Source organism: Chelmon rostratus, chromosome 22 (assembly GCF_017976325.1).
Source record: "Chelmon rostratus isolate fCheRos1 chromosome 22, fCheRos1.pri, whole genome shotgun sequence".
In the NCBI taxonomy this organism is placed as follows: Eukaryota; Metazoa; Chordata; class Actinopteri; order Chaetodontiformes; family Chaetodontidae; genus Chelmon; species Chelmon rostratus.
The window spans coordinates 10531857-10545547 of NC_055679.1; the positions used below are offsets into that span (position 1 = coordinate 10531857).

The 13691-nt window shown below is 41.6% G+C and overlaps 1 protein-coding gene across 1 annotated transcript; it reads left to right on the forward strand.

Annotated features, from left to right (window-relative positions):
- The first annotated feature begins 571 nt into the window (after positions 1 to 571).
- pkp2 (plakophilin 2) lies at positions 572 to 13068 on the forward strand. Its single transcript, XM_041964046.1, has 13 exons — positions 572 to 842; positions 2106 to 2176; positions 3350 to 3963; positions 4130 to 4268; positions 4774 to 4981; positions 5193 to 5370; positions 7775 to 7892; positions 9129 to 9290; positions 10273 to 10449; positions 10998 to 11151; positions 11279 to 11471; positions 11617 to 11704; positions 12157 to 13068. Exons 1-13 carry the CDS (start codon positions 650 to 652, stop codon positions 12217 to 12219), a joined length of 2358 nt encoding a protein of 785 aa, XP_041819980.1. The 5' UTR covers positions 572 to 649; the 3' UTR covers positions 12220 to 13068.
- Positions 13069 to 13691: the final 623 nt, after the last annotated feature.

Consider the following 13691-nt stretch of genomic DNA (forward strand, 5'->3'; position numbering starts at 1 on the left):
GGGGTAACTGCTAGTTTGGCTTTCTGAGACAGTAACAAAATTCGTTTTTCAGCACCTTTACTGTTCATCATTAACAGGTGAAATCTTCAACCAGTTAAACAATGGACAATTGGTTGTTAAACTCAGGATATGTAACCATTTCTTGTTTGGGAACAGTACTTCCTGGAGTCGCTTTTACTAAGCTAATTATTAGCTTTATCTCCTCATCAAAGCTAGCTAACCTAGCTAACTTAGCTCTTGACCAGAAAGCAATTAATGTTGAAACTTAAAACTGTTTTGTATGTGAAATAATCTTAAATGAAATGAGCTCTTATAGAAATAGCGGAGTTTAAAATGAAAATGAAACCTCTAAAATAAAGTATAATAAGGCTAATTTAAATTGCAATACTTCTACTTGAGTCTACTTGTATTTTACCTTAGCTACATAGCACATATTGACATTGTATTAAAGAAAAGTAACGTTAACCGATACTGCCAGGCGACACCTGACACCTCAGGTGCGTCGCCTCTAGCCCCGCCCTTTCCTGCGTCAGGACTGCGGTGGATTCACCTGAGTGGGACAAAAGCAGGACTAAACATCGATCCAGGAACAGCACCTGTCTGATTAAATGAAGCGACCGACTTAGGCCTCTTACCGGATTTCTTCACAATGGATGAGGCGTTTTTCAAATCCATGTTACCTGCGCAGGACTCGTTCGAGCTGGATGACTCCAGTCTGGCTCTGCCGGCCGCGCCGAATCCGAGATCGTCGTGGAAGGTGAACCCAAAGGACCGGAGTGAGCGCGTCCAGCAGCAGGTCCAGCTCACACTGGCACGGAGGGCGAGAAAGAGTGTGCCAAAAGGTAATGCTTCTGCTGTGCTTATGATCATCTCATTGTTGTTTTGTTTGGAAAACACCGTATTAGACAATTAAACCTACTATTCACTTGAACTGATGGATGAAACTATCCTGTATTTTACAAGACAAAAACTAGCTTGTCCCTCTCAAGGGGTCCTAATTCTACTGTTATAGACTGTGAAACCCTATTAGTGGTCTCTATGTGTAGCCTGGTCTACTATGTACTATCATTTTGACTACATACAGGCATTTTTGTGTCACCTGGATGCATGCCTCACAGTAGTTTGCTTGTTCAACAGGTTTCTGCAGTTTCATTCATCTGCCTAAAGGGAGATAGCAATGACAGCTGACAGAGCTTGAATTTAATAGCTCACCCACTGGCCTGTTTCCCTTAGCCCACATAAAGATGTTCGTCAGCTGTAAACGTCAGTCAGTCATCAACCAAACATGATGAGAATATTTTCAGGAAATATTATATCAAAACATCAGTAAGCCACTGCCTCTGTTTGGTTATACTTGTTGTTTTACAATCCCAATTCCAAAGAAGTTGGGATGCTGTGTACAGTGTAAATAAAAGCAGAATGCCATTATTTGCAAATCAACTGTTTATTGACAACAGTTTTCTTAAGTGTTCCTGGGCCCATGTATTAATCTCCTTTATGAACCTCACTCCAGCCTTGCCCGTGAACGACTGAGCCTTTCCAGGATGCTCCTTTCATACCCAATCATGATGCTATCACCTGTTACCAATCAGACTGTTTACCTGTGGAATGTTCCAAACTGGTGTTTTTGGAGCGTTCCACATCTTTCCCAGTCTTGTGTTGCTCCTGTCGCAACTTGTTTGAAATGTGTTGCTGCATCAAATTCATAATAAGCAGATATTTACAAAAATCAATGAGGCTGATGAGGTCAAACATTGAATATATTGTAGAATCCACAAACCTTTTGGAATGGGGCTTGTATTTATTGACACAAGAAAAATCCTTTTAACTCTAGATACCCTAATAATGTATGTGCTGCGCTTATTTTAAAACCACTTATTGTGTTCCTGCTGCTCCCCCTGCCTTCCTCTTCCCAATCCCTCTTAAGGCATATGACCACATGACATTTGGTTTGCACGAGTTTAGAAAGAAGCTCACAGCACTGCGAGTGTGTGCTGCAGTTTTTCAGCTCAGGCGACATCATGCCCCTGAAGTGAGGAAGTGTTAGTGTTGCCAAGCATTTAGGTAATTACAGCGTGTAACAATACGCCTTCATCTTGTTTCAGGCCATGTTCATTCACAGAAAAACACAGCAAGGAGCTTTGATGCTACAGATGGACCTTTATCAAACATGAAGGTACGAGACTGTTTCACCCTTACTCTTTATTCATGCACACACACACACACAAACATTTCAGTAATCATAATCATTGTCATGTGTCACTAAAGGTTTATATGATTGTTCTTTTCCCCCACTAATAATAATAATAATAATAATAATAATAATAAAAACACAATAAAACCCCACACAAAATGTAATAACTAAGTTAATAAGAATAGAAAAAAAAATCCAACAAAAAGGCAGAAGGTCTACTTCCAGCTGCTCTGATTGGCTCTTGAAGTGGTCTAATTCCATTACAGATCACCATCAAACACGGTCAGTTCAGTGCTTTGGTTGTTTTACTTGTGCTCTCTTTGATATTTGTATCTGTCCATTGTAAAAGAGCTGCATGGACATGTTGTAAGCCATAATTTGAATGTAGTCAAATGCACTGCCGTTGTTTTATGTTCAGAGCCTCCAGGCCTGCCAGATGAATCATTGTGTTCTTATATTCAGCCAGTAGTGGAAAGTACATTTACTCAAGTACTGTATTACTGTACTACTTAACTTCTGCTTTTACTCCAGTACATTTTAGAGGGGAAAATATTGTAATATGGCTGCTTAAACGGGAAACTACCTTATTATCTTATTATATACTACACAATTATTGTGTGATACAACACAGCGAGACCACACACAACTGCAAACTTTTCATTCATGTAGTTTAAACCACACCAGTACCCCCCAGTAGTGGAGTTTTCTCTGTGTGTGGGTGATGAGTTCTAAATACAGTGAGACCCAATAGACTTAAATGCATTATATAACACATGATATCTAATTAGGGCTGCACGGTGGCTCGGTGGTTAGCAGCATCGCCTCACAGCTAGAAGATCCCCGGTTCGGTCCCGGATCTTTCTGTGTGGAGTTTGCATGTTCTCCCGGTACAACACAGCAGACTCTGTGGAACAGGACCTGCTCCCTCTATAGATATAAAGAGTTCGTTTTAAGGTGACAAACACACGATTGTTATTTTCAGATGAATGAAAACATTCCTCTGAATATTGTGTTCCATTTCTGCCACATTACGCCAATAGATCCCCCTAAATTGTACACACTAGTCCTCCTCCCAGAGGAATTTAAAGTGAGAGTATCAGCAGAATAAACAGGTCACACCATTTTAAAGTGCTGATCGTGTTTTTTTTTTCACAGGTAAATGGATTAGGCTACACTGACCGCTTTATTTCAAGTAACCGTGTGCAGAGACCATCCAGGAGGGTGGAGGTATCTCCACTTCAGAGTCCAGTGTTTCCTCGCAGTCGCTTCAATCTTAGTACCCTCCGTCATGGGACCTACACCCATCCGGGACCCAGGGACAGAGCCAGCACCATGCTGGACCGCTCATTTGGTTCTAATTCATTTCGTCGCTACGCCTTCTCAGACGCCCCCCGCGCCACGCGGCCCCAGCCCTCCACGGCTGCATTCGAGAACTTCCGCCGGAGGTCGCTCAGACAGACAGCATCATCAGCACCTGTGTTTGCAAATGCACCTTTTCAGCAAAGATACGGCTCTCAGCGGAGTAACAACCAACCTGTCGTCAAACAGCAGAAAAACGTCGTGCAGGGACGAAGTGGGGACGGGATGCTTGGTGCTAGCCAGCCTGATGAAGGCCTGTCCTGGTTGGCTCGGCTCAGGAGGGAGGGCGAGGAGCTCCACAAACCAAAGTCATACCCACCCTCAGTCACCAGCGATGTGGTGGACAATGGGCAGCAGATCGAAGTAGAACTCCCCATTCAGCGGATACAGACAAACAATGTCACGCCACTGTAAGATTGTGTGTTTGTTTGTGTTGAACTCTCCTGTGTTCACTTTGTGCATGTATCAATTTGATGTAGTCTCACGCGGTCCTGATGTGTGACTCAGGCCAAGAGCAGCATTTTGAGACATTTGGGAATGGTACATTTTGTCATTCATGGCTGTGTCCTCACACAGGAAGTCAGAGAACAAGCCCCCAGAGATGACGTTAGAGAGGGCCGTGAATCTGTTGACCCAGGATGATGAGGAAACACTCATTTGTGCAGCCAGCCACATACAGAATCAATGTTTCAAGAGTGCTGATGCTAAAAAGATGGTATGTTTAATCCTATGCATTGTATGGGGCCGTTCTACAGTGATTCAAAACACGATTTTAGCCCCCTGTGCCTCTGTTTGTACAGTTAAATGTACCAATTTCTCACCTAGTTGTTTCAGTACTGACTTACATATTAAGAGCTGACTATGATGCTCAAATTAGTAACAATGACAAATCTGGAAGGGTTGGATGAAATGTGTCTTTTGCATTAAGCCATCCTACTATTTATAGGATAGTCAAACAGGTTTTAAGCTTTTCAGACTCTGGTCCAAACCTGACCTCTCTGTTGCACTTTGAACAGGATTGTAAAGTAAAATACTTTATGAAATTTGGCTTTGGTTTTGGAAGTGATATCGGCCCTTTCATGTTGTTGATAAATGTCTTTGACACATGAGACGGCTGGTGAATGATTTTCATCTGACACAGTCTGATTGTCATGGCTTATAGAGATTCTGCGTCTGTCTGCCTTTGAATCTTTCAATCAGTAACCCTCTCTTGATTCCAGGTGTACTATCTCCGTGGCATCGAAAAGCTCCTGCAGCTCCTCCGTGGTGACAATGAGGAGGTACAGTGCGTCGCCGCTGGGGCTCTGCGTAATGTTGTTTACCAGAGCAGCGAAAACAAGATGGAGGTGAAGGAAAAGGATGGCCTGACCACTATTTTACATGCACTGAAGAGCAACCGTAATGTGGCGACCAGACGAGAACTTACCGGTCAGTTTTTTCACCAAGCTACACAATCAGGAGCTCGATGTTTAAGGATGTTTAAAAGCACTTTCTCTGCTTTTGCTGCACAATTTTTTGAAATATTGTCACCCAACTGGCTTCATGTTGGCTTTAAGACCTTAAAGATCTCAAGACCACTTTAGCTAAATTTTTGGGGTAAATGTATGGCTAATAAAGTATAATCCTATCTCGCTTCCAGGCCTTCTGTGGAACCTCTCCTCCCATGACCTTTTGAAGGAGCGGCTCTCCAGAGAGGCGTTATCTGTCCTCACCAAGTCAGTCCTGGTGCCAAGTTCTGGCATTTCTGAAGGCGAGAACCCAAAAGACGAGCTCCTAGCTGATGCTGCTGTTTTTCACAATGCTACCGGCTGCCTGCGGTAGGCTTCTTTGTTGGCTTTGAAACTAGATAGCCAGAGAGCTGTTCCGCTGTAGATTATAGATTGGAGTAAACAGACACCACCGCTGGTGTCAGATAATCAGCTCATATCAACCTAAATACAGAATTTATGAATCTCCACAACAATCATGTACCTTGCTAGACGATGAATTAATCACTTTGTATCCTGAAGAAAAATGCATGATATCACCATGAAATTATACTTTCTGATTAGTACGGACCTGAATGCCTTTTCTGGAGAAACCGATGGAGAAAATTAGACTTTATAATCTGTCAGCAATGAAAAAAAGCACAGTCGAGCCCATGTTTGGTCACTGTGCGCCATAAGGCAATAAGTTTATGATATTCCAAAGGGCAAGTGTTAACAGATGGCAGAGCAACAGTAATATACAGTATCTGTCTCTGCCAAGCTGAGTTATGAGTAAACAGTCCCCGAACATGGTGTAAACTATTATCATCCTTCATCTGAATCATGCTGTAATAACAAGCAGGAAATACTGACTGTGTGTCTGTGGAAAGAACTATTACTCTTTTCGATTTCTGGAGGATGTTGTTAGCGAAAACCCAATACAAGACATTTTTAAAGCAAGCAGCAGGACAGCTACAGAGCTACAGGGGCTATTGTAACAAGGGGCAATTGTATTGGCTCATAGTGCACCAGGCAGAAATGGGATGAAGCTCATTATGCACGTGGTCTGTGATGATGCCTGTCTGCCTGCCAAAGGACAAACCGATGTCTCATACTTGTCAAAGTTTTTCGGCCAAGACTCATTTTTTTAGGTAGGAAAGAATTTTTTGTGCATCTACAGCGATTTCCTCATAACCAGTAATGTCTATAAATTTAAATCTGTCCAGGACCCAGGACCATCAAAATGATGTCTGGCTTTGTAACAACATCAAGATAGAGTTTTTTTTCCCTGATAATTAAAAAAAAGGGTTTTATCTTCCGTTTAAATATGTATATACTGTATGTTCTCCTTGTGTATTTTTGTGGCAGTGGTTAAGTCCTTCACTTCTCAATCTGGGATGTGAGTTCAATTCCCACCAAAGGCCAGTTTCTCATGCTTTCAAAATCTTCATTGTCTATGAATTGGAAGTTGTCTTAACTTTAAATACTGCCATACAATCAACATTTATACAAACAAGTATTATTTATGGTTCGTAATAGTTGTCTAGTACTGAAACTCACTACTGAAATTTCAGATTTAAGACCTGGTTGGAGCCATTTAAGTTTTAACACGTCTGCACCAATCAGAAAGGAGACAGATCCATGAAACTCTGTATTAATTGTTAAATTGATAATTGATTGTTTTAACTGGATCTGTGTTCTTGGGAGTTTATTGCAGTTTTTGGTATTTATATGACGGTATTATATGTACTGTTACAATTGCTGCAGTCTCCCTGCTTGATGATGGGTTAATGAAATTTCCAGCTTCTCCATTCTCAGTATTAACCATTTTCAGTTCTTAAGCGGCTTCCTGGCGCTGTCTTTGAGCTAAATGCTAACATCAGCACGCTAACATGCTCGCAATGACCACACCAACATGCTGGGGTTTAGTAGGTATAGTATTTATATTCACCATCTTATGTTAGCATGCTAACATCTGCTAATTAGCACTAAGCATTTGTTCAAACCCACAAGTGTGAACCTGCTGGTGGCCTTAGAGGGAAAGTAATTAAGATGCATCTAGTTAGCATGGCTAAAAACAAGCCAAGTGTTCTGATGTATTAAAGGCAGCATCAAGCCTAGTCACCAAAATGGCTAAATATTGTCTTTGCATTAGTGGTTGAGACATACACCGTCTCTCTGTTTACAAACCAGGAGATATCAGACTCGCCTGGCGGCTACAGCCAGATCAAATGAGTGAGAGGCTGAATTATTCATCGAGCTCTCTCTTCTGTCCGCTCTGCTGAACTGAAATCACTCAGTCCTCGCTGGCCAATGTTCTCAAGTTCTCTTAATCATCTCCTCAAACCTTTTGAGCTCCCTGCGGATGAGAAAAATGATGAGTTCCTCTCCCATTTATATTTCATCACCGCACAAAGAGCCCGTTGTGCGGAGTCAGAATGTTAATTGTTATATTTAATTTCCAAGGGAAGTTGGATTACATAAACAGGGTTTGTTAGTTTGTGAAATCATTTGTGATGATTGCTGCTGGCTTTGGAAAGGCCTGAGATCCAAAATAGTGTATCCATTAACTTTCTACAATTATGTGGTTGACAGAAGGGGTCCTGTATTTGGCTTACTATAATGTGGGAATTCTTTGTCATTAACATTGCTGACTTTTCTAATATGGTTCACTGGGACTGAAAACTGCTTATCTGATTGAAAGACACACAAATGTAACATTATCTTGATGGTTTTCCCTTTTTTTTGTTTCTAGAAATCTGAGCTCTGCTGGTCCAGATGGCAGGAAAGCAATGAGGGAGTGTGAGAATCTCATTGACTCACTGGTCTACTACATCCGGGGAGCCATATCTGACTATAAGACAGATGATAAGGTGAAATGAAAATGATAAGCGTTCCAGAGAAAACGTTTATCTACACAGTCTGTTTCACAACAAACTGCTCAGCTGGTTTGATTTAAAGTGAACTTGTGACAGGCCCTCATGTGGGAATTTTTGCATCTGCAGCTACATGCAACCCTGATTCCAAATAAGTTAGAAGGCTGTGTAAAACAGATAAAACAGAATGCGATAACTTGCCAATCCTTTTTGACATATACTCCATGAAAAAACAGGACAAAGACAACATACAAAGACAACATAATTAATGTTTTTCCACATCAACTTCATTAATTGTTGTAAATATATGCTTATTCTGAATTTGATTCATTTGAAGTTGGGACAGGAGCAGCAAAAGACTAAGAAAGTTGTGGAACATTCCACAGGTAAACAGGTCGATTGGTAACAGGTGATAGTATCATGATTGGGTATGTAAGGAGCATCCTGGAAAGGCTCAGTTGTTCACAGTCGAGGATGGAGCGAGGTTCACCACTTTGTGAACTCATGACTGTATAAAGGATGTGACTACATGGACTCTTTGTTAAACTGTTGTCAGTAACAGTTTGTAGTTTGCAAATGACTGCATTCTGTCCATTTTATTCGGAGTCCTGGTGTTTTTGGAATCGGGCTTATATAACAAGCCTTTTAAGAAGCAGTGACATGCTGATCTTTTGCAGAATGAAATCAATGCTGCCCTGGAAATATCATTATTATTTTTGGTCAATGACTGATTGAAGTTCATAGCTGACGCACCAACATCTTTATGTGGGCTAAGGGAAACAGGCCAGTGGGTGAGATACTAAATTCAAGCTCTGTCAGCTGTCATTGCTGTCTCCCTTTAGGCAGATGAATGAAACTGCAGAAACCTGTTGGACAAGCAAACTACTGTGAGGCATGCATCCAGGTGACACAAAAATGCCTGTATGTAGTCTAAATGATAGTAGATAGTAGACCAGGCTACACATAGAGACCACTAATAGGGTTTGGCAGTCTATGACAGTGGAATCAGGACCCCTTGAGAGGGTCACAGGATAACTAACAGGACAGAAAATAAGAAAAATATTGTTCTGCTACTAGAATACTGGAGAGTTTCACCTATTCAGGACTAATCAGTTAAAATGAAACAATCTGGAAGGTTTCCCATTTAAGCTTCAGCACGTTGTATCTATGTATGTGATTGAACAGCTTGCATTCTGTGTTAATTTGGTATTTCTGCATGTATCTGCTCTGAAGTCCACAGAGAACTGCGTCTGCATCTTGCACAACCTGTCTTATCAGATAGATGCAGAGCTCCCCAAGACGTACACCAGAGACCTCAGAGAATCTCGACAAATCTTGGCTCCCAAACCAACGGCTGTCGGCTGCTTTGCTTATCGCAGTGCCAAGATCACAGAGGTAATCCCTGCGGACAGTAATCCACATTGACAATACAAAAGATCCTAGCAGAGCAATATTTGAGAGCGATATTCTGTGAGAGCTGCAGGTTTAATCACCCATAAAACAACTTCTCAGAAGGCGATCTTATTTATTTTTCTCTTCATTATGTGCGGGCAGAGAAACATCAAAGCAAAGAGACATTTAACATTCCTGCTGGTCATGTGTCCCTGAAGACCCTCCCTCTCCGATACTTTTCTGAGTTTGTGATGCAGGCTTTCTGTTAAAGATTTGTAGTCTGAGATAACCCTGATGACATAGTCAGGGTTATGCTTCCTTCAAAGCCACAGCAGACAGAGAAACCACAGCACTGACTGACAAATAGACACAACTCTTTGAAGGTTAACAATTCTTGTGTATGTGTAATATTGGGAGAGTGCCAGTGAAGTAGAGGTCAGAGCAACTTCTGCAATGTGACATATATCGTAGTGGATTATGTCACAGTAGAGAGTATCTTTGGAAATATGAACAAAGTTTTTGCTGATTGAGATGTAGACGCACACCTACCGCTTATGACCTAGTTTTATATAATGGGCAGGTTTAGCTAGCAACTTCAAGACCAATCATGATACTCTGTTTTTTGATATATACTCAGCATGTAACAAGACAAGAAAAACTTTGCATGTCCATTAGACCCCTTAAACAATCATCTGCATTGCAGCTACTCAGTGACTGCATTGGGCAGCATGAATTGTTTATAATTATATGAATTTACAGTGTGATGATGATGCAAAATGGCACAGATGTTCTGCTGTTTTCCCTTCTTAAGTAAACTTTAAATGCCTACACAGGTACAGACAATAAGACCATGAAAAGCAGAACAAGACAAAAAATAAACACTTGTCATTCATTTCTAATCGACTGCTTAAAAACTGCCTCCAGTTGAACTCAGTGAACCCGCTGATCTAAAATCAGCTGCAGCTCACACACTCTTCCTCCCCAGAATCTGGAGCGACAGTGCCCCCTGCTGGAGGAGAATGCTAACCCCCGTGGCATAGAGTGGTTGTGGAGTGCCATCACTATCCGGATGTATCTGTCACTGATGGCCCGCAGCGTGCGTCACCACACCCAGGAGGCTGCCATCGGAGCCCTGCAGAACATCACGGCTGGGAACGGGGCGGTAAGACACAAACTTGCATAGTGGGACAAAGGCACTGGTTTGGTGTACAGGCCACACCCTGGTAACACATCTGAGGGTGATTAGATAATCATCTTCCACTGTTAGCGTGAGAAAAAGCAGTCGAGAGGCCTTCAGCAAATCAAAACTTTAAACAAACACTGATAGGAGCTACAACCAATCAAATAATATCAAAACAAAATGAAATTTAAATTTTACTTTTTTTTGTTAAATATCTTCCAAAATGTTGAACATCCAAAACACCCTTATCTAAATATCCAATACACAGAGGTACTTTACTCCTGTACTCCAGAACTGCTCCTGTTGCTGTTTAAATAAAGTTTTAAATTAAGGCCACCTGATTTTTTTTCTCACCCTAAGGCTGGAACGTGATTGTTTAATCGCCATCAGATGTGTTAACAGGTTGTGGCCCATATAACACACCACTTCTCGTGTCCTGCTGTAGTTGATGAGCTTAACGAGGGATGAAATCTGAATGATATGATGATGCTATGTTGCCTGTATATGACATACTTTCTGTGGCCTGGCAGATGAATGAAGCCATCACCTTCACTATTGTCCAGCGTGAAAATGGCCTCCAGCAGGTCAAGAAGATGTTAGAGGAGGGAGAGAGTGATGTGAAGAGGACGGCCATATCTCTAATAAGAAACCTCTCGCGCTACCAGGAACTGCACCCTGCAATCGGTAGCTGTTCCCATTCAAACCTGAGATGCTTCGATCTTTTACTGTTATTTTTCCACACGCACATTTTTTTTCCGTCTGCAATTGATCTTGCACACTACCACTATATTTTTTATTTCTTGTCCTAAAGTGAAACAGGTGTTGCCAGGGGTGGTGGAGATGCTACCCAACAACGACACCGGCACCGACCTGCCCACCGAGGTGACGGCCTCGCTGTGTCAAATCCTGACGAGCCTGAGTCAGAGTGACAGGCAGCATGTCAGAGCCATCTTCAATGAGGGAGCCCTCCCAAAGATCATCAACATCAGCAGCAAGGACAACGGGTTAGTCCACCTTAAACACACCTCCCACTCCAGAGAGGGAGCACCCAGAAGCAAACGACCTCTATCCTCTGACGTGTAGTGTTTTTATAGCTATAATACACAAAATAGAGATAGCAGAGAATAATCTGCACTTATCATTTCCTAGTATTGGACCAACCAGAGCGGGTCAGGCAGCATGTGTCCTGCTGCAGACCATGTGGAAATACAGCGATCTGCATGGGGCCTTTAAGAAGGTGGGTCCCTGTCCATGCAACATTATAACACATAACACCGTGTGTGTTTGTCAGTCATCTGGGCTTCTTCTGTCTCAATAGTGGAAGAAGTATTCAGATTATTGACTAAAGTAAAAGCATCAGTACCACACTCTGAAACCTGGCCACTAGTTTTTCAGTCACAACCTCACCTGCACACGCTGAAAATTACACCACCACACTCTTCTACTACTGAATACTAAAGTACCTCGAATTTGTACTTAAGTACAGTACTTAGAAATGTTTTGTAGGTACTTTTGTAGTTACTTTCCACCACTGCTCTGTGTTATTCATTTTTTTTCGGGCTGATTTGTCAGGTATTTAATTCACCTCATAGCTGTGAGCATTGCTGTCTGCCACCGTGTCTTTTTGATACTACCACTAGGGGGCAGCAGAGTGAAAGTGTCCATAATCAACACTTTGTCTCTCAACAGTGTGGGTACAGGAAAGCTGATTTCATCAATGCAAGGACAACAAAGGCTGTGAACTCCGGATGAGACTGAGCCGAAGGTCTATGAGAACCAAACTCCAGCTGCACAACTACACACAGTAGTGGCACTTGCAGTCCCAAATCACCCAATGCACTGTTCCTCCTGTAATGTGTCACAGTTTAGTAACTGTTAATTTCACAAAGGTAGAATACTTGGATTTTGTTTCTCAGTGCTGCAGGTAAAATATTATGAACTACTGTATGTCTACAATTTCCTCAAAAGTTCCACAAATGGCTTTAAAATTGGGAGTTTAGGCATTTAGTTTTTGTTAGCTTCAAGACAAACATGTCGATTTCATAAATGACATAGGAAGAGATTATATGTTATGTTAGAATTGAGATAAATGATAACAGAACTATAAACACCCACTGAACTTTACATTTTTCATTTCACAGGACTTTGAAGCACTTTTCAGTTTTGTCAACATTCCTCATGAAACTCGTGAGATACTTCTGGCTGCTGTTCTGTTGCCTCACGGTCAGAAACACTGACAGATGAATGTAGAAAACTTCTGAAAACTCCAGCAAAGAAAATGAATCTGTTTTAAAGTATTCATTCATATTTCCGGAGTTTTTTTCTTTTTTTAATGTAGCGGCAGCTAAACGGCTGAGAATACTGTTTGCGTGTTGTTGTTTTTTTGCATGTCAGGTGATGCAGTAATCAAGTAAAGAACCACAATGAAAATACTCACACATAAGAAATAGTGAAGGACGAAAATCACATTAACAGCATTATGAGAAAACAATGAACTCGTATGTATTTTTAAACAGGATGACTTCCTGCTGTAACACAAAACAAGCCGATCTCTCGCTCTCTGACTTGAGTTGTTTTCTCAAATGAATAAATTGTTTTGAATGAAACAGACTGTTTGTCGTGTTCTGCGAAACTTTGTTAATAAGTTGATAAAGAAAACGTCTGAATACAACAGCTGTACCAAAGAAATGGAGGCAGATTATGTGTCGTAAATTTGTTCCCCCTAATAAATCTCTCTTACCTTTAGAGAGAGGACCACGAAAAAGGTCAGTTACTGTCAAGGCGTTATATAATGACAAATGACTGAATAATTTACTGTAAATAGCACCTTATACTACAGGTACAGTGAATGAGATTTCTGTGAATTAATCTTTCTGTTACCTGAGAAAAGGTTGACTCGTTCATCAAAAAGCAGCTCAGAATTGCCAAAGATCAATTAGATATAAGTTCAAAATCATTTCTGACCTTTTACTTTGGAAAGTCTGACTCAACGGTTTGGTCCGTGGCCGAGATTAGAACTAAATGAAATAAGATGAGATGAGATCTGTGCCAGTGGGCAGATGTTTGGCTTCATCCATCAGGCCTCTCCGTGACTTTGAGGCCCTGAAGCAGTGTTAACCTTGCGGGGGGGCTGGCAGGGTGAGGTGCACTGCGGTACAGCTGAACGGGGGAGGAGTCGAGAGGCTGGGTGGAGAACAACATCACCCCTCCCACGCTAGGCTTTA

Excerpts from the sequence above, each read along its gene's own strand:
- pkp2 (XM_041964046.1), top strand. The coding sequence starts at position 650 with ATGGATGAGGCGTTTTTCAAATCCATGTTACCTGCGCAGGACTCGTTC. Across the intron at positions 2,177-3,349 it reads GACCTTTATCAAACATGAAG|GTAAATGGATTAGGCTACAC; the intron begins GTACGAGACTGT and ends TTTTTTTCACAG. Across the intron at positions 4,269-4,773 it reads GTGCTGATGCTAAAAAGATG|GTGTACTATCTCCGTGGCAT; the intron begins GTATGTTTAATC and ends TCTTGATTCCAG.